Source organism: Danio rerio, chromosome 4, assembly GCF_052040795.2.
Source record: "Danio rerio strain M-AB ecotype USA chromosome 4, GRCz13ab, whole genome shotgun sequence".
Taxonomy (NCBI): Eukaryota; Metazoa; Chordata; class Actinopteri; order Cypriniformes; family Danionidae; genus Danio; species Danio rerio.
This window is the reverse complement of record NC_141024.2, coordinates 9,580,783-9,605,000: the sequence shown is the minus strand read 5'-3', so window position 1 is coordinate 9,605,000 and position 24,218 is coordinate 9,580,783. Positions and strand designations below refer to the sequence as shown.

Genomic DNA, 24,218 nt, shown 5'->3' with positions numbered 1-24,218 from the left:
TAATGAGCATGATTGAATACCCCTGATACAATACAAAGATAGCCTACACCAGGGATCACCAAACTTGTTCCTGTAGGGCCAGTGTCCAGCAGATTTTAGCCCCAACCCTAATCAAACACACCTGAACAAGCTAATCAAGGTGTTACTAGGTATACTTGAAACACCCAGGCAGGTGTGTTGAGGCAAGTTGGAGCTAAACCCTGCAGGGACACTGGCCCTCGAGTACCGAGATTGATGACCCCTGGCCTACACAAACAGGTATCCAATCAGGGTGCAGGGTTGTCCAGACCTCATCTTGGAAGGCCACTGTACCATACTTTATGAAACACATGCTGAACCATCTAATCAAGCTCTTGTACAGGGATGTCAAAACTCAAACCCTGCTTCAACACGATTACCAGTAGGCTTCAAGCAAACCTGAAGGACTCAATTATTTTGATCAGGCGTGTTTAATTAGAAACTTTCAAGGCAAGTTTTGCTGGTTGGAACTTGCTGGCCTTTGTCCACTTCATGAGCATAATTGAGTGTCCCTGATCCAATACAAAGATAGCCTACATAAACAGGTGTCCAATCAGGGTGCAGGGGTGCCCAGACCTCATCTTGGAAGGCCACCGTACCCTACTTTATGTAAACACATGCTGAACCACCTAATTAAGCTCTTGTACAGGGATGTCAAAACCCAAACCCTGCTTCAACACCATTACCTGTAGGCTTCAAACAAGCCTGAAGGACTGAATTAGTTTGATCAGGCGTGTTTAATTAGTGTTGGAACTAAACTGTGCAGAGCTGTGGCCTCCCAGGAGTTTGACACCTGTGCTCTAGAAACATCTAGGCAATTATACTGGAGCTGGTTAATACCAAATCTGCACCACAATTGCCTTCCAGGAGCAGAATAAATGAAAAGTGAAGTGGGGTCTGGAAAAATTGACCCATATTTACAATTTGTGCTCTGCATTTAACCCATCCAAGCGCACATACACAGTGGTGAACACACACAGACACACACACACACACACACACAGAGTAATGGGCAGCTAATCCTGCAGTGCTTGGAGAACAGTTGGGGGTTTTGTGCCATGCTGAATGGTTTCACCTCATTCCCTCTCCTAACCTACAATTTCTGCTGGACCTGAGAATTGAAGTAACGGATTGCACTTTTTGTGTTTAATCTTCTTTGCTTTGAATTGCAATTGTGTATGAAATGTGCTATATAATTACTTAACTTGCCTTACAATTAATCCATGACTGCCCCAGCATGATTGGCAACCTTGATTGAAATCGAACCCATAACCTTGTGTACTGTAGCCAGTGCTATGCACTACTCCTTGACTCCATTTACATGTTTCTTATTAAATAACCACCAAATCCCTTCTCTTCTTCTCTTTCTCAGGCCGAATTCTCTGCAGCGGCAGTGTTGCACCAGGCCCGACGGGATCAGGTGGCGGAGACGTGTCGTGCCCACAGTGCGTCCAGCCGTAAACGCCGCGTCTTGACCCCCAGTGACCTCAAGCATCTGGTGGTAGACGAGGATCACGAGCTCATCTACTGTTACGTGCCCAAGGTGGCGTGCACCAACTGGAAGCGGGTCATGATGGTGCTGAGCGGCCGGGGCAAGTACAGTAACCCAATGGAGATCCCTTCCAATGAGGCCCACGTGCCCTCAAACCTCAAGACCCTCAACCAGTACAGCATCCCTGACATCAACCACCGGCTTAAGAACTACCTCAAGTTTCTCTTTGTGCGTGAGCCCTTTGAGCGATTGGTGTCGGCCTACCGCAACAAGTTCACACTCCGCTACAACACCTCCTTCCACAAACGCTACGGGACGAAGATTGTTCGGCGATATCGCAAAAATGCCACAACCGAGGCACTGCAGAGTGGTGCCGATGTGAAGTTTCAAGAGTTTGCAGAGTACCTGGTGGACCCAGGCACTCAGAGAGAAGCTCCACTCAATGAACACTGGCAGACTGTCTACTCGCTCTGCCACCCCTGCCACATCCACTACGACCTGGTGGGCAAGTATGAGACTCTGGAGGATGATGCAAACTACGTGCTCAAACTAGTAGGCGAGGGTGACTCACTGCGCTTCCCATCGTTTGCCAAATCTACCCGTACCACCGACCAAATGGCAGCCATGTTTTTCGGCAACATCAGCTCCCAGCAGCAGAGCCAGCTTTATCAACTCTACAAGCTGGACTATCTTATGTTCAACTATTCTATTCCTAGCTACCTGAAACTGCAGTAGATATCCATTTGCAGTGGCACACGCTTCCTGAGCTTGTTCAACAAGGTTGAGCAATGGGAGAAGAGCCGGGGCTCAGAGACACAGGCAGGGGAATCAACCAAGCACCTAAATGTAAAATTGTATTTATATCCGCAGGGACGGTTGCTTTATTTGGAAACGATCAAGGAGCTATCGGTCTCAAATGCACTCGAAAGTGGTCTTTTTGAGACTGAGGTCTGAAGCCCTGATGTATGTGCCCATTGAATTGTACATTTCCAGTGTAAAGGCTCTTTTTCCACAACGTCAAAAGCAATAGGACAGAATCTGAGCCATACCTGCTCAGCTGGTTTATCTATTAATATACTCAGCCAGCCGCCATTATCGAAGCTTCACAGAAAGGAGCACCTAGACTAATAATAAGACTCAAGATACAATCAGAGACTTGTTCTGACTTCAGTTCCCTTACTTCTAATTTCTTGTTCACTTTGGAAGTTTTTTCGCTTCTCTCCCATACTCAGACTGCCTTTGTGCGTGCTTTTATATGGTGCATACTTAACGGTGCACACTAAAATAAGAATGACAAAAAAAAGAGGCATTGAAAGGTGCCTTGCTGAAGGGGCGTGTTCAAATGTGAGTGACAGGCAGGGGCTTTGCCCACTGGGTCAGTCAGGGAGCATCTGTAGCAGTCAGGGGTCAGAGGTCACTGGCCTCAAACACACTGTTCCCACAACCCTTCCTCCTTTGGTTGGTCTACACTAAATTAAAAGATTTCGTTTTATTTTGTATTTGTTTGTAATGAAAAAAGGTGCTGCGAGCAGCACGTTATTGTATTATTTGCATTACTCTGTGAAATAGAGATGAAAAAGACTTCATGTTTTATTTCGAGCAAAGGAAATCAGCGAGATCTTCTGATGTTTAATTGTCATAATTTGTTCATAATTTTTCTTGCCTCATTTGCAGAACACTGTTGCTGGGATACCTCGCTGGTTGACGGGTGTACGGAAACGGGCAGGACTTTGTTTTCTGAGCTGTTCTCATGGGAAAGTTTCACACAGTGGTGTGCATCTGAGAAAGAAAGAGAGAGAAAGTGCAGGCAAATCTGTTCAATCCATTACATGATTTAAACCTCTTTTGCAATTTGAGCAGTTCAAAGGAACACCCTTTAATTTAGTCCTTTATGACCTTTATTTGCTTTGATGATGCACAAAATGTATAAAAACTGCTTATTTATGAGAACAAAGGCAACAAGTGGGTGTGTCAAAGTGCTTTATCTCACTGTCCTTTTCTGTAACAATTCTCTTGACTTTGGCTGAAGGCTTCTTTCAGCTTTCTCTCACACATCTCTGTGCTTTTTAGGAAAAGTCTTCAAAAGGCTCTTTTGGTCTGAATAAGCAAGTGCTGATTAGCAGGATTTGAAGTCCTGTAGAGCAGGGCGTTTAATGAAGACCACACACACTTGTGGAGGCACCCTGTTCATGCAGAGCGTAAAAATGTGGCAAAAAAAGCAAAGGCCGCATTTTCGATCTTTTCTTCACGATCCCTTTCTCACGCTGATGTTTTCTAGAATCTTCTCTTACTCCAAAAAAAAAAGAAAAAAAAAGAAAGAAAAAAAAGGAATTCTCATGATATTTCCCATCATGCTGAAACCAGTAAAAAAAACTGAAAGTAATAATTACAAAACTTGAGCGTTTTAACCAAGTTGTCATGTAGTAATTATGGTAACTGACAGGCTGGTTGGGACAAAATCTCACATCCAGTAGATAAATTTAGCATACAGTATTATACACACAAAAACTTGGGCTTTTTCTCAATTCCAAGAACGCAGAGAACGGACTTGTGTTCTTGTGAAGACTGCTCTTGCCAGGCTATCTTGGAAGAACAAAAGCGGGAGACCAAGAGAACACAGAACTCATCCTGTGAGAAATGAGATGCTGTGTTCTTAGTGATGGTCACGTGACCTTCACGCATTTTAACAGAAAATTATGCAAACATTACAGCACATACAGTACACAATATCTGTTTTTTTTTCATTTTCAATATATATAACACGCACAAAAACCTTACAAATATACTTTGCACAATACAAATAACACAGATTTTAATATTAATTTCAGCAAATAAACACCCTTAATGTGTACATTTTCAGGGTAATGTTTACTTTCACCGTCTCATTTAGGGAAAGTCCTGAGATAAATAAGTTATATCTCTGCAATTTAATAATAAATCTATATAAGATGCTGCGCTTCCCACCTCCTTTATTCAGTCGCAATGACTTTTGGGACTTCTAGAGCGAGTTTTGCTCTTAAATATGCATCCTCGATACCAAGATCATATCCGGTAACTATCATGCAGCCTCTGTTCTTGCGGTCTTGAGTTTTGGAACTGAATTTTGACGGTTGACACAAGAACACAAAGACACAAGATCACTGAAGAACGGGACCAGGGGCGGCCAAGCTGGAGTGCATATTCTGGTCCCGTGGGCTCTGCAATGTTTGGGGAAATTCGAAATTGAACCAAAAAAAAAAAAACATTACAATTGGCTTATGATTGGCAATGTAGATTCGGGAATTGCAACCACCAGAAGCTGGGAATGAAAAAAAAAAAAATCACTGAAGAATGCATATTGAGAAACAGCCTTGGTCTGTTTGCTCCTAGATTGCGCGTTCAAATCAAATCCTCTCATTTTGTGAATCTGAAACATAACAAATCTGAAACTTCTTTATTTTTTAAGCCATCAGCTCAGAAAACATGTTCCTGAATGCCTTCTCAGTTTTAAAAACTGTTTATTTCATTTGTTCTGTAACAGCAAACGCGGTACAGCCTCATTAGCGCCCACACGGCAGCCATGCTAATACACGCATTAGCGCCCACATTAGCAGGCACAGTGCCTTTCAACCTGTCACTCCATCAAACGCAGCACAGCTCACTCACGCTGCATGCTTTTTTAGTAACAAAAACCATGATTTTCTTTATTTATGATTCCAGCTGAGGGCATTCCCAGACGGACGTTTTTAATCATCTTTAGCTAACTTCGCTAACACTGTAGTAGATGCTCATATGGCTTACCTGTTGCTCTATGTGCCTGTTTAATGATCAGTGTCTACATTGGTTGCTGAGTCCTCAAACCAGCCGCAGTCTAATTTATTTATTTATTCCATCCAAGTATCAAGGATGGACTCTGCCGGGTCACTGGGTCGGACCCTCGCACTGTAAATGGGGAAAAATACAAAACAAATGAACTGTCGAATCAATGCGCTCCCTGGAGAACGCGCTCACACACTTTCTCTCTCTATCTCTTCTGTTTTCTCAATAAAGCTGAAACTGAAACCCTTAGAGGCCAATTTGTCTTTGTCTCTGTCTGCACATAATCGTGAAAATGTTGTCACTTGTTAAAGGGATCTTTTTAACACAGCTGTTCCAACTCATTTGGATAAGCTCCTAGTGTTTTAAGCCAAGACGATCTGTAGGAGAACATTAAATCTTTCTTGGGATCTTGCACTATGCTGAGCTTCTTATATAGGGGATTGGGTCAATTACAATGTTCCTCAAATCCTGTGGACTTAATGGGCATTATTCAAAATAAGCAGAGGCTGAAAGTGAACCCTCACCTTTGCAGAAACAAATTTGAATAAACAGCTTATTGTGCAGTTTGAAACCATTTATGTCTTTTGTTTATTAACCAATAGACTTTGATTCCTCTAAAAACAATTGCACTTGAAACCAAAAAAAAAATGTGCATAGCAATAAGAATAATAAGAAAATCAAATTATTTTAGTTCCTTAGTGTTTCTTTGAATAATTTTAAGGTAAATTTGACCAAATAATTTTGATAATGTGTGCAAATGTAATGTAATGTGTATTTATATAGCACATTTATCGTGTATGGCCATACACCCAAAGCGCTTCAAAATCGTGAAGGGGGTCTCTCCATACCACCAACAGTGTGCAGCATCCACTTAGATGATGCGACGGCAGCCACAGGACAACAGTACTAGTGCGCTCACCACACTCCAGCTATAGGTGTAGTGGAGAGACTGTAATAGAGCCAATTCGGTGGATGGGGATGATTGGGAGACCATGATGGTTAAGGGTCAAGAGGGAATTTGGTCGGGGTTACACCCCTACTCTTTACGAGAAGTGCTATAGGATTTTTAATGACCACATAGAGTCAGGACCTCGATTTCTCGTCACATCCGAAAGATCACTGACAGTATAGTGTCCCCTTCACTATACTGGGGCATTAGGACTCAGACAGACCACAGGTTAAGCATCCCCTGCTGGCCTCACTAACACCACTTCCAACAGCAACCTAGCTTTGCATGTGGTCTCCCATCCAGGTTCTGACCAGGCTCAGCTCTGCTTAGCTTAGTCTTGAGCTGCAGGGTGATAAGGCTGATATGGCTATGGTGCATTTAAACAGACACAACCTTCCACAACCTTAAACAACCTTCCAAAGATGGCATTAGAGGAACTATTAGAAAGCCATTGGGAAACAATTCTGAATTATTTGAAAGCTACCATACTATATGTGATGAATACCTGAAATCCGGTCATTGGATTATAGGATAGTTGGCATAAATGTAAATACTGTAAAAGGCTGACATTATACTGTATACAAGGAATCCTTTACAATGGGATGTTGCCAATTGGAAAGTGGGTGTCATTGCAATTAAACAACTACCATTAACTATATAAATAACTGACCATAACACCTATTTTACCCCTTTTTCAAGATTTAAGATGAGTATTTTGTGTCTCTAGAATGTTTTTGTAAAGTCTCAGCTTAAAACACCCACCAGATTATTTATTATAGTCCTTAGAACAGGGGTGTCCAAACTTGGTCCTGGAGGGCCGGTGTACTGGAGACTTTAGCTCCAACTTGCTTCAACACACCTGTCAGGAAGTTTCTGGTATATCTAGTAAGAGCTTGATTAGCTGGTTCAAGTGTGTTTGATTAGGGTTGGAGCTAAACTCTCTCGGACACCGGCCCTCCAGGACTGAGTTTGGACACCCTTGCTTTAGAACATTATAATTTTCTGCTCTTAACACTATGTAGCTGTTTTGTTGCTTGTGCCTTTAAAGCTAGTTCTCCCCACACACCATTCCCATGTGTCTGTGAGAGTGTGTCTCAATCTCTGCCTCGGCGGCGTCTGATAAACAGCACAGTGACAGACATGAAGAAAGCAGATCACGACTAACGTTTATGAGAAATACAACAGCAAGAACTTTCCCAATGATTATTTGATGTATTTGTTGTGGAGTTAAATCAAGCCTTTCAATGAGTCACACACAATGTCGTTACAAAGTTCACACACACAGCGCACGTTTACCTTTGCACTGTTTTTTTCACGTAAATGTGACAGGATACACGTTAATATCCACTGTATGGATATCCGTTATGTTAATGTACAAAAAAAAACCCTGATTTAATGTCCACAATCTGTAATTGAAGCGTCTTCTTTTATAATTGTACTGACATGCAGCTGTGGGGATAAAGTAAAGACGATACATTTGATGCAATTCATTACAAACATGCACTGTTTTAAAATGTTTTAAACTTGTAAAACTCATTCGTGATTACATTTGATGATCACAGAGAGCTGCACAGATCTTTTAATACCGGTTGCTTTGTGCACGTTCTGTCTTGTTGATCTGATCAGGGTCTTTATATCACCCCGATATGACTGTGGACACACTATACCTACACATTATTCTGTCCAAACAGCTTACAAAAGACGATTTTCATCATAGGTGCCCTTTAAGTTATTAGATATGTAACATACATGCGATTAACCATGTTTAATTTACTCTTTGTGTCCTGCTGTACATTCAGTAGAGGGGTTGCAGTGAATGGTCTTAAAAAGTAGGGTTTTTTACTATATTTCATGGAAGAATGCATGTGAAAGAACTGCAAATGGAGTAAAACCATCATTAGGATCTGAAAGCTTTAAAGCCAGTTTTAGGTTGCAACAATGAGCCCATTTGTAGTGGAAATATTTGTCCAGTTACAGGCTTAAATGATTTCCTCTGAGGCACTTAGTGCGATTTTAAATCACACTGGACTGTGATCCACAATATGTTCCTTTCTAAGTGGCCATACTAAACAAACTAGATTTAATGCCTAGTGTCAGATGTTTAGAAAGGCTAGATTCTCCCCGACATAATTATTAGCTACTATTTCAAAGAAGCCAGCCTCTTATGAAGGCCACGTTTTTGAATCTCTGACAACACTGCTGACCTTCTGGTGCTGGCAGAGCCTCTCAGGACTTGTGGCGAGTCCAGATGTGTCTGATTTTATCGGGAAGACCTTTGAAGATTTGATGCAAGAGGAAACGCAAAAGCGTGCCAAGCTTTTGTGCCACATAGGTGCAACAGATCTGCGTAAAAAGCCTGCCAAAGAAATGTGTGTCACTCTACTGTGAAGAAAGATTTGTGCACAGCCTTTGCGCTTTGTCACTGGGGTGTCAAGAGCGAGACTGCAGCCAAAGACTATAACTTCTCATCAGAAATCCTGAGCTTTGGGGTTTTGTTTCTTGCTGAATAAGCAATTCCCATGCTACTTTGCTACCACACCTGCTATGGTCTCAACACCGAGCCCTGTGGTACACCCCTGAATATACACCGCTGGGGCGAAGTTCATCCTATGAATTAGAGACGGATTTTTTAGCCACATCAAACATGGCATTGCCATAAGGTTTGGGGTTTGAAAGCGCACACGTGCAGGGTCAAGTTCTCTATCATTATCTAACTTACGAAATGCTCAAACGATGTTGTTCCCTTGGGGACTGCTACGCTGTTTACAGCTAATATGCAGGCGTAGCTGAAAACTACTATCATTTGGTGTAATCGCCAAGCTCTAAACCCTAACAAAAAGCCATGCAAGACATTTTCACTCCTTAATTCCCAAGGATGAGACTACTTGTGGTTCAATCACCGCTGAGAAGATTTTACAGTCCATCCATTTCCCTAAAAAGTGTTTTTTCAGTGCTGTATACTTGAGTAATCCATGGTAATCCATTTGCACAACAGTTGAACTCCTTCAATTCTTCTTTCGATTTCAGTCAAGGAGGAATTTTACACCTGAATGGCTAAAACTGCTCTCTGTTCCCATCGAAGCATAACAGACAATCACTTTAGCTGACATGTTTCTCTCTCATGATTTTGGAGAATGTTTTTGTCTATGCAACATGGTCCAAAACAACCAATTTGGACTCCATGTAGTTTGCAATATACATATTTCTCCAAATATCTTCTGTTTCTCACATAAGAAAGAAACTAAACTGAACCCTGAACTGGCGTGCATATTTCTCAATAATTTTAGGTCAAAAATGGAGCTGGGTAAAATAAAAATGTTCGCTTAATAGTTCAAATAGAGATATAAAAGTGGTCACAGTGCGGTTAGCTTATGTCGTGCAGTCCAGCGGCTTTTAGAATTGATTAAAGTGGAGTTGTTGGATGATGTCCTTCAGTCTAAACCATCATTTTGGCTTGCACTGGACTCTCATCTCTAAGGTTTGTGCCAAGGGACGACGCCAAATCCTGTCTTAAAGATGTACTTGATGATTAGTATGGCAGAGGCTGAGATGGAAGAGTTGCTGTTGTGTCGACATAAGTCTGACTTCATTACCATGATTCAGAGCTGTTAATACTTTTGAAAAAAATGCAAGGTCGTATTTTATACAACAGTTAAAAAGGTCTTAGATGGTGCATAAGGGCTTTCTAATGCTTGTCAATAACTTTAACATCACAATCCTGCTTAAAAAATAAGCCTTTGAAGAAAAAAACTAAATACTAAAAGAAAATGAATGGGGATCCTGGCTGAAATGTCTACTTATACACAGGTAATTTCAGATTGTTTCTCAAAATAAGCTCTCATATGAGTATTGTCAATCAATGAAGCATATTGACTACTTTAATGCTATTTAATTTTTCAAGCTCAATATGGATCCCAATACGTTTTTCCCCATATATAGTCCACAGGAGATGAATAGTAAATGACAAACTTTTTAGTCGAGTGTCCAGTCCAGTCTATCTCAACCATGTTCCTGGAAGACCACCAACACTGCATGTTTTGGATGTCTTCTTTGTCTGTCCCACTCATTACAGATCTTTTATTCTCTGCTAATGACCTGCTGATCTGAATCATGTGTGTTTGATTAAGGAGACAAGGAACATATGTAGAGCTGGTGGTCCTCCAGGAACAAAACACTGACCTAGTCCAATGTCTATCAATTCTGACCAGCTTACAAAGATGGCCGACCAGATAAATGCCTACTCCACCAGTCGCTAGTCAAGCTAATAAGCCATCCAGACAAGTTCGGACCAACTAGAGACCACATAAATCCAGCCACCGTCCTTTTTATCGAGCAGGAAACGACATAAACCCACAAGATCAAAGGCAGTTTTAAAAGTCATCTCTCAGATTAGCTCCACAAGCGATATAAACAGGCTTGATGACCTGTTTGCTGTTAGTGGTGAATGATACAGAGGCTGTGGGCTGCCATTGGGGGTTTGGGTGTGCTTTAATAGAGTGCTAATACGCAACAGCGTGGTCCCTCCGGCTCAATTTGGGGGCCGTTTATGAGCAAGCTCCAATTTCAGGGCCCCCAATCCAACGGAGCACTCAAATAACCCCACATTAAACCCTGAAGACAGCAGAGTTCAGCAGCCATCATTAACATGGCCTGTCTAGACTCCAAAACACTCACACAGGGGTCTTTTGTTTTGCACTGTCGACAATAACACACGTGACGAGTCAAAAGAAATAAGTGATAAGTGACGTCTGGAAAGTGTTCAGGCTATAATGAGCGCATAAAAGGTAATAAAATAAATACCTCACCGCAGAAGCCATGCTAATGCGAGAATGAAATAATAGCAGGCCACCAAATTGCATCTGCAGTGAATATCGAATTATAAAAAAAGCAAGCCTGGCTACTGTTTTAAAAGCTCAGCGTGATGAAACTGCTGACAGGTCCAGTGAAGTGCAAATTTTAGGGGGCGCGCTTTGATGTGCCTGATGCATTTTTTTGGCAGAGCTTTTTGTAATCAAATAAAAACCCTTTACGGTTCGTGGTTTATTGTTCTCACTCTTACACAGCAAGCTAATACCTTCTGTTTGAATGTACATAAAGCCTTCTCATAAAGCGCCAGAGGTCTCTAATCCAATAAGAGAGTTTCCCTGCAGTTCAAAGACATCATACGCAGGTAATTACAGTCGACCGAAATCAATTACGACCCATGGGAGGCCTAAAAATAAACATTAGATTGACGGATATTAGACATACGCTTTTATTAAACCTTTATTAACCATTCGGAGTATTAAAAAAAGTCAGAAACATACACCAAGAATCCTCCATTGGTGCCGGTAGAAACATTCTCCTTCTTCATAGAAAAATGCATGGCACCATGATAACAACTTATAAAAAAGTTTGCACACAAGATGTACATTCTCCCCATTTGTTGGCATACATAAGCAATAAACAAAGATGTAGCAGTAGACTGAAAAGGCGTTCTTAAGTTTTTCAGACCATTTTTTTTCTCTCTGAATGAGCAGTTTATAGTTCATTCCCTTTCCCCAAAGCATATATATATATATTAGCTCATCATTCTACACTATTAAGCAACACTTTCAAACTGCATTAAAGAGGTTTATATGGATTGATCTGGCACTGGTTGAGTAAAACTGTGTATATACTTGTATAGGTAGATCTGATTTGATTGGATAGACGAGCGGAAGTCGTGCCACTCAAAAGAGACATTAACAAAAACCCCAAAACACTGATACATGTATAAGATAGACAAAAAGGGCAAATAAATAAAGTGTAATCAACAAACAAAGTCTTAGGTGTTCCTCAAGGGTTTGTATTTGGTCCTTCCACTGCTATAGTGCTGATAAATAAACCTATATAGATAAAAATTATTTTTCGTACTAACCCAAGAAACACCCTGTTTGAGATGATGGAGACGTTTTGCAGCCGTCTTTACTTTACTGAAAGTGCCTAATTTCTCAATGCAGCTTATAAATCATCTGGCCCTTTGAGAAAAGTCATGAACTGACACAGAAATGCTTTGCTGCTAGATGCCATTCGCTCCGATAAGCTGCCGTTCAAGGCAATAAGCGAGTATGGAAAACGTTGATTTACGAGTCAAAGGTTGACATTAGTCGCCCACATCGCTATCCTGGTCCCCGATGGTCCACAGGAAGTGGAAGCTGAGAGCCAGGAGAGCGGTGCCCAACAGGTCGCCCAGCGCAGTTAGATACGGGATAGAGAAACTGTCCGGATCTTTCCCGCTTTTCCACATGGAGTGAACCATCCAATCCGCTATGCAAAGTAACAAGAACACCTGGGAGGAAGAGAGAACGCACACAAGAACGGGTTGAATATATAATATGAACACACACTTTTGTGTAAACCTTACTATATTACGGTAAGTGATGATATGAGATGGTCAGAAATGATGGTTACCACCCCACACAAGTGTTCAAAATCATACTGGATTCATAATCTCCTTCAAATAGTGTCTATAGTGAGTGCACAGCAGCACAAATTAATAAGGCCAAACCAATTAAAGGAATGACTGTACAAAATGACTTTACTAGTATTATTAGTGGGAGATAAGTATTCAACATGACTATTTTCTCAGAAATGAATCATTTGCTACATAGTACTTATTGTATAAATACATGTTTTTACATTGTACTTAGGATTGATTAAATGCCTGTATGTAATTACATCTGTTATTACATTTGTAATTACACTTTTTACCATCCTATTAGACTTTACCCACCCATACCTCCAAACCGGTCCCAGAGATTACCCACGTCACACCTTAAGAGCACCAGAAGTGTTTTGCAGTACATTATAAACACAGTACGTACATTGTTTCATGTTTTAAAGCCAATACAAAGTTGTTACGGCCACCCAATATAAAGTGGGACTCAACATTTGATTTGAAAAACATTACTTTTTTTGCTAATCACCTTTATGGAGTGATAAAAATCAGGGTGCTTGAGGGTCTTACAGTCTTAAATGTCCTAAATTTCAAATACAAAACCTTAAATTTACTGAAATTTTGTGTTGTAGGTCTTAAGTCATTTTAAAAAGGTCCTAACTTTTCTCTGTTCAACTAAAGCTACCCAATCGGGCCAACACACATCCAATTTCCAACAATCCATCTACATAAAACCTCTATGTTTATTATTGCAAAGAGATACGGTCAGAAAAGCTAGTAGACAAATTATCTAAATTTCTAAACTAAATTCCCTATTAAGGAAAAGAAAACTATAAAATTACAAAATGATGACAATAACAGGGCAGTAACTTATTACAGAAGTAAGGGCGAGTGGACATTCATAAGGGCCTAAATATCTTAAAAGGGCCTTAAAAATTTGACTCGATGAAACCTGCAGAAACCCTGAAAATAGATTACTCGAATAAAATAAAATCCCCAAATTGACTTTAATGTGTAAAGCAAATGAAACAAGAGCTTTGAACATGACTGCATTAAATATATTTAAACAAGTGCATATTTCTTTTAAATAAATAATGCATTATTTACATATTTATACATGTTTTTTTTTTTTTTAGTTTTTTTAAGTTTTTTGTTAGAAAACTTGCAATGCTAAAAATAAATAAATAAATGCTTGCAGTTCTTAATGAAATCAGTCAGCTGTGGAAGTATGATGATTAATATTAGTTATTTTTCTTAGATATTTTCCTGTTTGCATGATTTCAGCAAACAAACCACCATCCGCTGGTCCACACTAATCTAAAAAAGCATTTCAGTAGTCTGTGATACTCAAAGACAAACACAATGCTAATGTTCTGCTATTTAATGAGCAGGGATTGCTGAAAAGTCCTGTGATGTTTAGATCTGAAGCTGTTTCAGATTTTTTTTTTTGTCTTGAATTTGAACGCTGCTTTTCAAAGGAATAGGATCTGGTTTCATTTCTGAGATGAGGTTTTCAAAGAGTCACCATAAACACAAACATTGTCTTTTCTGGAAGTCTTCTCTGCATTTCTGTCTGCTTTAGGGCTTCCTGTTGTGTGTGGGAAAGTTCATCGAAAGGTACAGCGGAAAGTACCAAGGTCTTCTGCTTTACCAATTGTTTATAATAATGCCTAGGAACACAACGTGGTTTATTATGAATACTAAATGTGTTTCATTTCTAAATATGTCATTTTAGTATTATTTTTTATTACTAAGGATTTTAAAATAGTACAAAGACAAACAAACAAACCCCAAGCACTGCCAATTAAATATAATTTACAAATGTTTAACAACATAAAAAAAAATAAATAAATAAAAAAAAAAGACAGAACTCTTTTAAAATAAAAAAATAAAAATCAGAGTTTGTTTAGGAAGGATTAGAGAGGTTTCCAAAGACTCACAGATTTGTCCTGTTTGTATTTGAGGTCAGAAGGTAATTTTTTTAAAGGAAGAAAGACTGACAGCTGAGTAATCCACAGTTGGAATTTTAGTAGTAGACCATTTAAGTAATATACATTTCTTAGGCAGAAATGTAAGAGTTGTAAACAGAGGTTTGATGTCTGAGTCAAAAAGGGTCTTCAGGTATGTCATTCAACAAAAAGTGAGCGGGGGAAAATAAAACGTTTTCCTATTGTCTGCTGGATCTAAATACATCATTTGATGCACTGAATGTTTCACTGTGATCTGTTTAATTGAGAAATAACATGACTATTATAATGAATTCTCTGCATTTTTTTGACTATTTGACTTTAGTCAAAAAACTATACTATTTGACTATGACTATTTGTAAGCTGTGTTGGGTCCTACTTCATATTAGATGACTTTAACTGTAATGTACTTTCATCCAGAAAAAGTTGCACTTACAGTGTTTATAATGTATTGCAGAACAATTCTGGTGCTCTTGAGGGCGTATTTGGCTAAGGTTTGGGACAGGTTTGGAGGTATGGGTAGGTTTGAGGTGCAATAGGATGGTCAATAGTGTAATTACAAATGTAATTAACAGATGTAATTACATACAGATATTGAATCAATTCTAAGTAAAATGTAAAAACATGCATTTACACAACAGGTACATTGTAACAAATGATTTTGTTTCATTTCAGTGAAACGTCCGCAGGACTACATTTTCAGAATGAGCTTGGGTTGCGCATACGAGTCAAATTATGCATTAACATATCCTTCAATACAAACCCTCAAAACTTAGATATTAATCAAACAGAAAACTCTGGTGTTTATCTACCTAAATCTACACTCAAACAGTCATTTTTGTTCAAACTAATATACTTAAAATGAGCAGACCATTATTTATTGTATTTGGGAATGTTTATTTGTTCAACCTCTGTGGTATCAAACTTTGAATATTTTAGCGATTGGCTTGGAACAACAATACCATTCTCATCAAGATTATGTCTGTTGGGGCACAGGCAACAAATGCCAAACACCACTAGGGGAGAATGTACGGTGATCATGGTGGGAATTTCTGTAACAGCCAGAGTAATTAGAAAGCATTGGAAAAATCCTAACACTCCTGAGTTAAAGGAGTGGGTAAACATAATGATCAGGACATCCTTGTATGAGCGTTTGCTTTACAAACTGCACATCATGAACAAAGCAGGGATTTCTAGACAAATCCTGGCATGGGAAAATTTCTGATTGCATGCAATATATCACCAGAATGTATCAGTTTTTATTTTTTCCTTATATTTTGGTTTGATGTGTAATAGGCCCACACTATACCTGTGGTATGCTTTTGTTATATACCGTCACGTATCGAAAGAAAAACAATAAAAAAAACTTGATTTATGAAAAAAAGAGCTGAATCAACACAATTCTTGAGTTGTTTTGGGGACAACTTAATTGTTTTATAATAAAGCCACTTAAATTTCTAAAAACAATAAAGCAAACTTAATTTGTATTGGGACAACTTAAAGTAACTGTTTTGTTGGTGCACTGAAAAGCATGTTTTACAGTGTACTGACACAAACTTATGTCTGAAAAGAAACAAAAAACAATATTTTCTTTACATTAGACTAAAAAAAAAAAACTCTACAAAAAGCCCCCCCAAAAAGGCCAAGTGTATGAAAAAACATTGTTTCTAGTCTGCCGTGTCTCACTAGTTGTAACATCTGAAATCTTAATCTTACATCGGATTGGAAGTTAAAAACATGGACTGCAGCAAATCCCTCAAGGCTTCTCGCTAGTTCGCCCAGCGTCCCCCATGCAAGACTTTCATTTAAGCGAAATAAAAACGAGGCCTGCCCATTAATCAGCCTGACGGGTCGCTGTGAAACTCTATTTGGAGGTCTGACGCTCTGGTTAACCGGGCGGGTGCCGTTCATTTATATCCGTTATATTAAGGTCAGTGCGAGATGGTTAAGAAGCAATTCGCCCTCCGCTGCAGATTTCAAACTTCAATTTAGCTAGCAGGAAACAAATGGCCGCTTTAAAAGCTATTAATTGTGCCTGCCAAGCAAGATGAGCTCTGTGACATTATTTCGATAATTAACCTTGCTTGTTTCCTCGTGCACGAATATCCGAACGTGACCTTTCCATGAGACTTGGGCTTGCTTTGTTAGGATTTTATTAATTAACGATGAAGGTGTTGGGAAGGGGACACCGCAGGCCATCGCAGTGGGCCGAGGAGCGCGATGGTTTGCAAATGTACACAAGCTGTTGATGGCCGACAGGATTAGACGTGTAGTTCCACCCTGTGCAAACACACTGACACACTTTTCCATCACTCACAAACACAGAGAAAGCAGTCAGAGATGCTGCATGGCATTCACACGTGTCCAATCTCTCTCTCTCTCTCTCTAACACACTTACACACACATTTACTTAGCTATCTAAATGGGGATGTTCCAAACACTTCTGTTGTTTAACATTAAGCTAATTATAACGACTACAAACAAAAACAAACCCGACACAGGACTCCCCAAATTTTTCCTAAAGGCCATTCAGCAAACTCTGCATATTTCGCACACTGTCCTATTTATTTTTTTCAGTGGTAGTACAAAAAAGTTCAAGGTAAATGGATATGAACTAATAATTCTTTGTTTATTACATGATATAGTAGAGCTTGTGTTGAAATCAAGTCCCACACATTTATACTAATATTCTATTACTGGCAAGACGAGGCATAACGCAAGCTTTGTTTATAGAGAACAATTCTACACCATCATAACTGACCCCAAGTGCGTTACAATAATAATAATTAAATAAAAAAAAACAATAACTTTAAAAACATAAGAGGAAAATAATATATGTATAATCTGAAATACAGGTATAAAACAACATGCACACATCATTATTATTACTATTAAAATTCAAGGCAAAACAAACTGTAAATAGGCCTACAGTTAATTAATTTAGACTACTATGCATAATAAAAGGCATAATTATAAAGTTAATTCATTAATATAATTATTTTTAGTATTTATTATATGTGCATATATAAAACACACCAAAATATTTGAGTCCTATTTAATAATGTTTTGTAGATTTGTGAGTGTATTTAAGCTTTTTTATTTGAAAGTTTTTATTTCTATTTTCATTATTTATATTTCAAGTTATTTGTTGTTAAAAATCAAACAATTAAAAAACTATGTTGTTCTGACAAACTGCCATTTTCTGAATAAACAAAACAATAAATGCTCTAAATAACATCACATTTATTATAAAACTGTAATAAAATAAAAATTAGTATTTAAAATATTAGAGAAAAATATATATGTTAAAACTGAAATACAGGTATAAAATAACATGCATGCATCACTATTATTATTATTATTATTATTATTATTATTATTATTATTGTAAAAATAAAAGGCAAAAAATAGACTGTAAATAGGTCGCGGCTGTGAATTATTTTTGACTACCTATGCATAATAAGATGCATAATTATAAAGTTAATTCATTAATATAATTAATTAATTATTATTCAATTACTGTTAATGCACATATAAAAAACACAAAGCTATTTTAGTCATAATTAATAGTGTTCAGTAAATTTATGAGTTTATTTAAGCTTTATTATTTCAAAGTTTTTATTTTGTTTTCATTTTTTATATTTTATTTTATTTATTACAATTAATAAAATTTGTTATTCTGACAAACTGACATTTTCTGAATAAATAAACAAATAAATGCTCTAAATAACATCACATTTATTATAAAAATTTGAATGAAATATGAATTAGTATTTAAAAATATTAGAGGAAAATAATAGATGTATAAAATGAAATACAGGTATAAAATAACATGCATGCATCACTATTATTACTATTATTATTATTATTAAAAGAAAATAAAAAAAAACTTGACTGTAAATAGGTTTCGACTGTGAATTATTTTTGACTACCTATGTATAATAAAATGCATAATTATAAAGTTAATTCATTAATATAATTAATTTTAGTATTATTTATTTACTGTCAATGCACAAATACTTTTTTTGCCATATTTAATAGTGTTTGGTAAATTTGTGAGTTTATTTAAGCTTTTTTATTTCAATGTTTTTATTTTATTTTCATTATTTATGTTTCATGTAATTTATTGCAATTAATAAAACATTATTAACTGACATTTTCTGAATAAATAAACAAATAAATGCTCTAAATAACATCACATTTATAATAATTTTTTTTATAGAAATAAACAAATATTACGCTCAAGCCCATACCTAGAAAATCCAGTAAATACAGAGAAATAGATTACTTTTAAGTGATTATTAAATTACTTAAATATTTGTATATACTGTGGATTATTTTCTCATCTGAATTTTTAAACAGGCACTCTTTACTCCCTCATCGGAAAAATAAAAAAATGTCCCTTGAGAGGCATGTGAAAATCCAGTTTAGACCCTCTGCACAGCGTCACCAAAAATAGTTAACAGCTCTGTACTGGTAAACTCATTTAACCCTGGAATCTCTTCCTCTGAAGCAAACTCTGCTTCTGCTGGAATTCAATGCATGCCTTGTATTTGCAGACCCATAAAGGTCAAAGATCACGGGGCCACTTTCAGGGCACCAGACACACGGAAAAGGAAAGCTATAGTTAACCCCTCAACAATTAGAAACGATCAAATTGTCACCCCCCAAAAATGGGTATGATATTGAAATGGAATGACTAAAAAAAGTAAGTTATATTTGGGATAGTTCACCCAAAAATGAAGATGCAATCTCACATGATTCCAAACCTTCATGAGAAATTCAAAAACTCAAACTGGATTGAAAATAGTGGAGTAATAGTGAGTAAATTATGACATAATTTTCTTTTTCGGGTGAACTATCACTTTAAAGTGATAGTTCACATTTACATTAATGACACTATAATGTATATATTTATTTTAGCTTAGTTTTTAATTATATAAATTTAGATCATGAATGTTCACAAATCTTTTAATGATTTTAAAAGCAAAATAATCAAATGTTTAAAATAAATAATTAAAATGGCACTTATTTAAATAGATTAATTGTATTTACACTACCATATATGGTAATTTCATTTACATTGATTACAATATAATATATTTATTATTTTATGTATTGAATTTGTTATATATTTTAGGTCATTGAAATTTAAAAAGTCTTTTTATTATTCTATAAGGTAGCAAAATAATGAAATGTCTAAGAGAAATAATAAAAATGGTACTTATTTAAATAAATTAATGTTATTTACACTACCATATATGGTAACCGTATTTACATTAATTACAATATAATTTATTTATTTTAATAAATATATTTATTATATATTTTATGTCATAAAAGTTTAAAAGCCTTGTTATCTTTTTTCAAGTTAAGGAAATAATCAAATGTTTAAGATAAATAATACAAATAGCCCTCATTTATGTGAAAAAAATGATATTTAGCCTCCCATATATGGTAACCTTATTTACATTGATTATGAGATAGTTTATTTCTTTTAGTTTTATTTATTATAGTTTTAGGTCATAAAAGTTCAAAAGCTTTCTTATCACTTTAACAAAATATTTAAACATTTAAGATAAATAACAAAAATTGCCATGATTTAATTAAATAGAAAATGACCATATTTGGTAATCTCATTTACATTGACTACAATATTATTTATTTATTATAATTGTTTATTTTATATTTTATGTCATAAAAGTTTAAATACCTCGTAATAACCCAGCATTTTTCCGATGAGCATTTCAATGAGCGTCTTTTAAATCAATTTAAAGACTTTTTTTTTTAAGTATTTGACTTGCGTACAGAAATAATCCCCAAAAATGACTGACTGAGGCACCGGATAATAGAATAAACAGCCCACTCATTTATTTCCCATGTCTCTAAATGCCCGCCTCTCTCTTTCCCTCCTTCAAACGCATCTAAAGCTGCTCTGTACGGCTGCGGATCTCAAAGACCTGTGTGTTGAGGTTAGCCAGGGCGTTTCACATGAACATGCACATACACACAAACTTCCTAAAAATACCACGCATTCCACATGCTCAATGCACTTACTGAGCTTCTCCGCAGCCAATTCATCTTAATTGCGATCCAAACAATTTATGAAAACACCCTTTTGGACTAAAGCAAACACTCACAGATACACACAAACAACACCTGCTCACTATCGCTGCTAATGTCAGCCGCGTTTCATTCACAGGGGAAATGGCTTGCTAAAAGCTCTGGGGATTTTCTTAAAAGCTTTGTAGGTTTATGATGGGGAGAAATAAAAACGGCATGTTGTAATATTGTTACATGTGGGCCGCTCTGTTGCGATTAAGCTGGAGATGAAATAGATTCCCCTGTAAAATGGGTGTCTGGTTTTATGATTATAGGCTGACATTTTCGTCTGCTACAGGAAATAGTGTTTACATCTGAACCCCGAATAGGTGTCAGATTTAATACGGAGATGTAGCGATGACAGTTTCTGTAAACAGTGAGGAAATATATTTGACAGGTATCAGTGGGTATTTTTTTTTTTTTGTGAGACTCACCTGAAAAAGAGCTGCAGCCAGATACACCAGTATGAAGACGACGGTCAGCGAGGTGTGACCCCTCTCCATCAGATCAATGGTGTACAGGAAGATCAGTTGACCTGGGATGACCAGTAACAGCAGGACCTGTGCTGACCTGTGATTGGCCCCTGATAAAAAGAGAATAATAAAAATAAAGAATAATAAATACACATATAACTAAGTTTTAAAACGTAAATAAAAAGTGCTTTATTATGAGAAATATAATAATACAAACATACATGAAGATGATTATGAGGATGACATAACAATATTATTATTATAAATGTGAATCTTAACAAAAGAAATGTGTATATTATATAATAAAAATGCTATAGTATAATCAATCCTAACCCTCAAATGTTGTAAATAAATCTACTGTCAATTATCTTGCGACCCTCAAACATGCCTACTAGTGAAAAATATGTATTAAGTATTTTGATTAGTATTTGTATGAAATCATAGCATTAAATAATGTTTAAATCGCTTTTATTTTCACAGCTTGTGTGTGCTTGTATGTTTTTGTTTACCATTATTTAGCGTAATTTCAGTTTTTGCTTAAGTTAAAGACATTTAGATATATTGACATACACTAGACAGACTTATAGATTTATGGACAGACACTAGACAGACATATAGATATATAGACAGAAAATATAGACAGACAATAGACAGGCATATAGTACATAGGCAACAGACAGATATATAGACAGACATTCAGATATATAGACAGCCACAAAGAAATATAGACAGACAATAGACAGACAAATATATATAGACAGACATTTAGATATATAGACAGCCACACAGACATATAGACATACAATAGACAGACATATAGATATATAAACCTAAAATAGACAGACATATGGGTATATAGATAGACATATAGATATATAGAGCTAAAATAGACTGACATGTAGACATATAGACAGACATATAGATATATGGAGATAAAATAGACAAAAATATAGATATATAGACAGACATATAGATATATAGACAGAAAATATAGACAGACAATAGACAGGCATATAGTACATAGGCAACAGACAGATATATAGACAGACATTCAGATATACAGACAGCCACAAAGAAATATAGACAGACAATAGACAGACAGATATATAGACAGACATTTAGATATATAGACAGCCACACAGACATATAGACATACAATAGACAGACATATAGATATATAGACCTAAAATAGACAGACATATAGGTATATAGATAGACATATAGATATATAGAGCTAAAATAGACTGACATATAGACAGACATATAGATATATGAAGATAAAATAGACAAAAATATAGATATATAGACAGACATGTAGATATATAGACAGACATAGAGATATTTAGACCTAAAATAGACAGACATATAGGTATATAGACAGACATATAGATATATAGAGCTAAAATAGAATGACATATAGATATATAGACAGGTATAAAGGTATATAGACACACACAAGACAGACATAAATATTTAGACAGACATATATATATATATATATATATATATATATATATATATATATATATATATATATATATATATATATATATATATATATATATATAGACAGACAATAGACATATAGATATATAGACAGACAATTGATATACTGTATAGACAGACAGGCATATAGTATATAGACAGACATGGATATATTACAGAGATTTAGATATATAGATAGACAAATAGATATATATACAGACATATAGATATATAGACAATAGATATATAGAGAGACAGACATAGACAGACAATAGATATATAGACAGAACAAATAAAGAGACAGATAAAGAGACAGAGAATACATTAAGAGAGATGGACGGTAAGATGGATGGACAAATGACTAAACATATAGATGGCTCGCTGGATAGATTGATATATGACATAGATGACAGGACAGACATATAGATGGATGGCTGGATTGAAATGGATGAACTTATGGATGAACGGAAAGAATGGATGGTAGCATAGACATATAGATGGATAGACGGATGCTTGGATACAGACAGACGGATAGAGATATAGATATATAGACAGATAGATGGATTAATTGTGTGCTTTTCCCAAACAAATCAAAATATTCTGAAAACTATATAAAAATACTCTAATTTGTGATTTTAGAATTCATTCATCAACACTATGTGTCTTCTCTCTCCCTTAGCATCCTGCTCAATCCCTGCAGTACAGCATTCCTGTGCACTCAGAGCCCTTGAAGCAGCAGGATTTATGGCCATCGCTCCAGATGGCCCTGTAAGCTTGCATTGGGCACTGTGCCCCTCATGTGCCCAGGCATCTGGACTGTGTCCCCTGAGTCCTCTTGCTTCTCTGTGCATCAACACACCGACCGCTGTCTCTGTTATTTATAGTAAGTGTCTGCTGCTTTTCTTCGAGATGGATTGTTATACACAAACCACCGTTACACACACTCCATTAAAAGTAATGTATACACACTCGCAAAAACTTGTAAGCGATGTTGCTCTAAACACTGGTTACTTGTTCTCGCTCTCTTTAATCCAAGCTATGAGAATAAAAAACTGCCTTAGAGTGTGTTTTGAAGTCCCTTTCTTTAAATCTATAAACCTTGAAAGAGGTTTTGAGGCTTTGAAATTACACAAACGCTTCAGAGGTTTGGCCTTAAACACGCATATTAAGATATGCCTTCCATGTGACTGAAGTCAATAAAATTTGAAGTCAATCAAAGTATAAAATTTATGATGTGCCAAGAAAATAGATAGATATATGGACAGATGGATGGCTGGATTGATAGACCAATAGATGGATGGATGGACGGCTGGATTGATAGATGGATGTATAGACATATAAATGGCTGGACAAACAAAGATGAACAGATGGATGGCTAGATGGATAGACAGATGAATAGATGGATGTATAGACATAGATGACTGGATGGATGAATTGATAGATGGATGGATCGACTAATGGCTGGATGGACGTATAGACGGACGAATGGACAGACAGATGGCTGGATGGATGGATG

At 36.7% G+C, this 24,218-nt stretch overlaps 2 protein-coding genes across 5 annotated transcripts in view; one reads left to right on the top strand and one right to left on the bottom strand.

Annotated features, from left to right (window-relative positions):
* Positions 1 to 5,557, top strand: part of chst11 (carbohydrate (chondroitin 4) sulfotransferase 11) — a 76,212-nt gene extending 70,655 nt beyond the window's left edge. The window contains exon 3 of one of the 2 annotated variants that reach the window (XM_087246367.2): positions 1,391 to 5,557. In XM_087246367.2, coding sequence (XP_087102493.2) covers positions 1,391 to 2,245 — 855 coding nt within the window. In that variant the 3' untranslated portion in view covers positions 2,246 to 5,557. 2 annotated transcript variants of the gene reach the window in all.
* slc41a2b (solute carrier family 41 member 2b) overlaps positions 1 to 24,218 on the bottom strand; it is a 61,941-nt gene that overhangs the window by 10,883 nt on the left and 26,840 nt on the right. For 2 of the 3 annotated variants that reach the window (XR_015482575.2, XM_087248001.2), the window contains exons 10-11: positions 21,179 to 21,327; positions 11,510 to 12,567 (exon numbers count right to left, since the gene is read on the bottom strand). Coding sequence is in view for 1 of the 3 variants with exons in the window: in XM_087248001.2 (XP_087104127.2) it covers positions 12,382 to 12,567; positions 21,179 to 21,327 (335 nt within the window). In the remaining 2 variants the exon portion in view is untranslated. Of the gene's footprint in view, positions 1 to 3,173; positions 3,290 to 11,509; positions 12,568 to 21,178; positions 21,328 to 24,218 lie in introns of those variants that run through there. The other variant, XR_015942251.1, reaches the window with a different exon arrangement.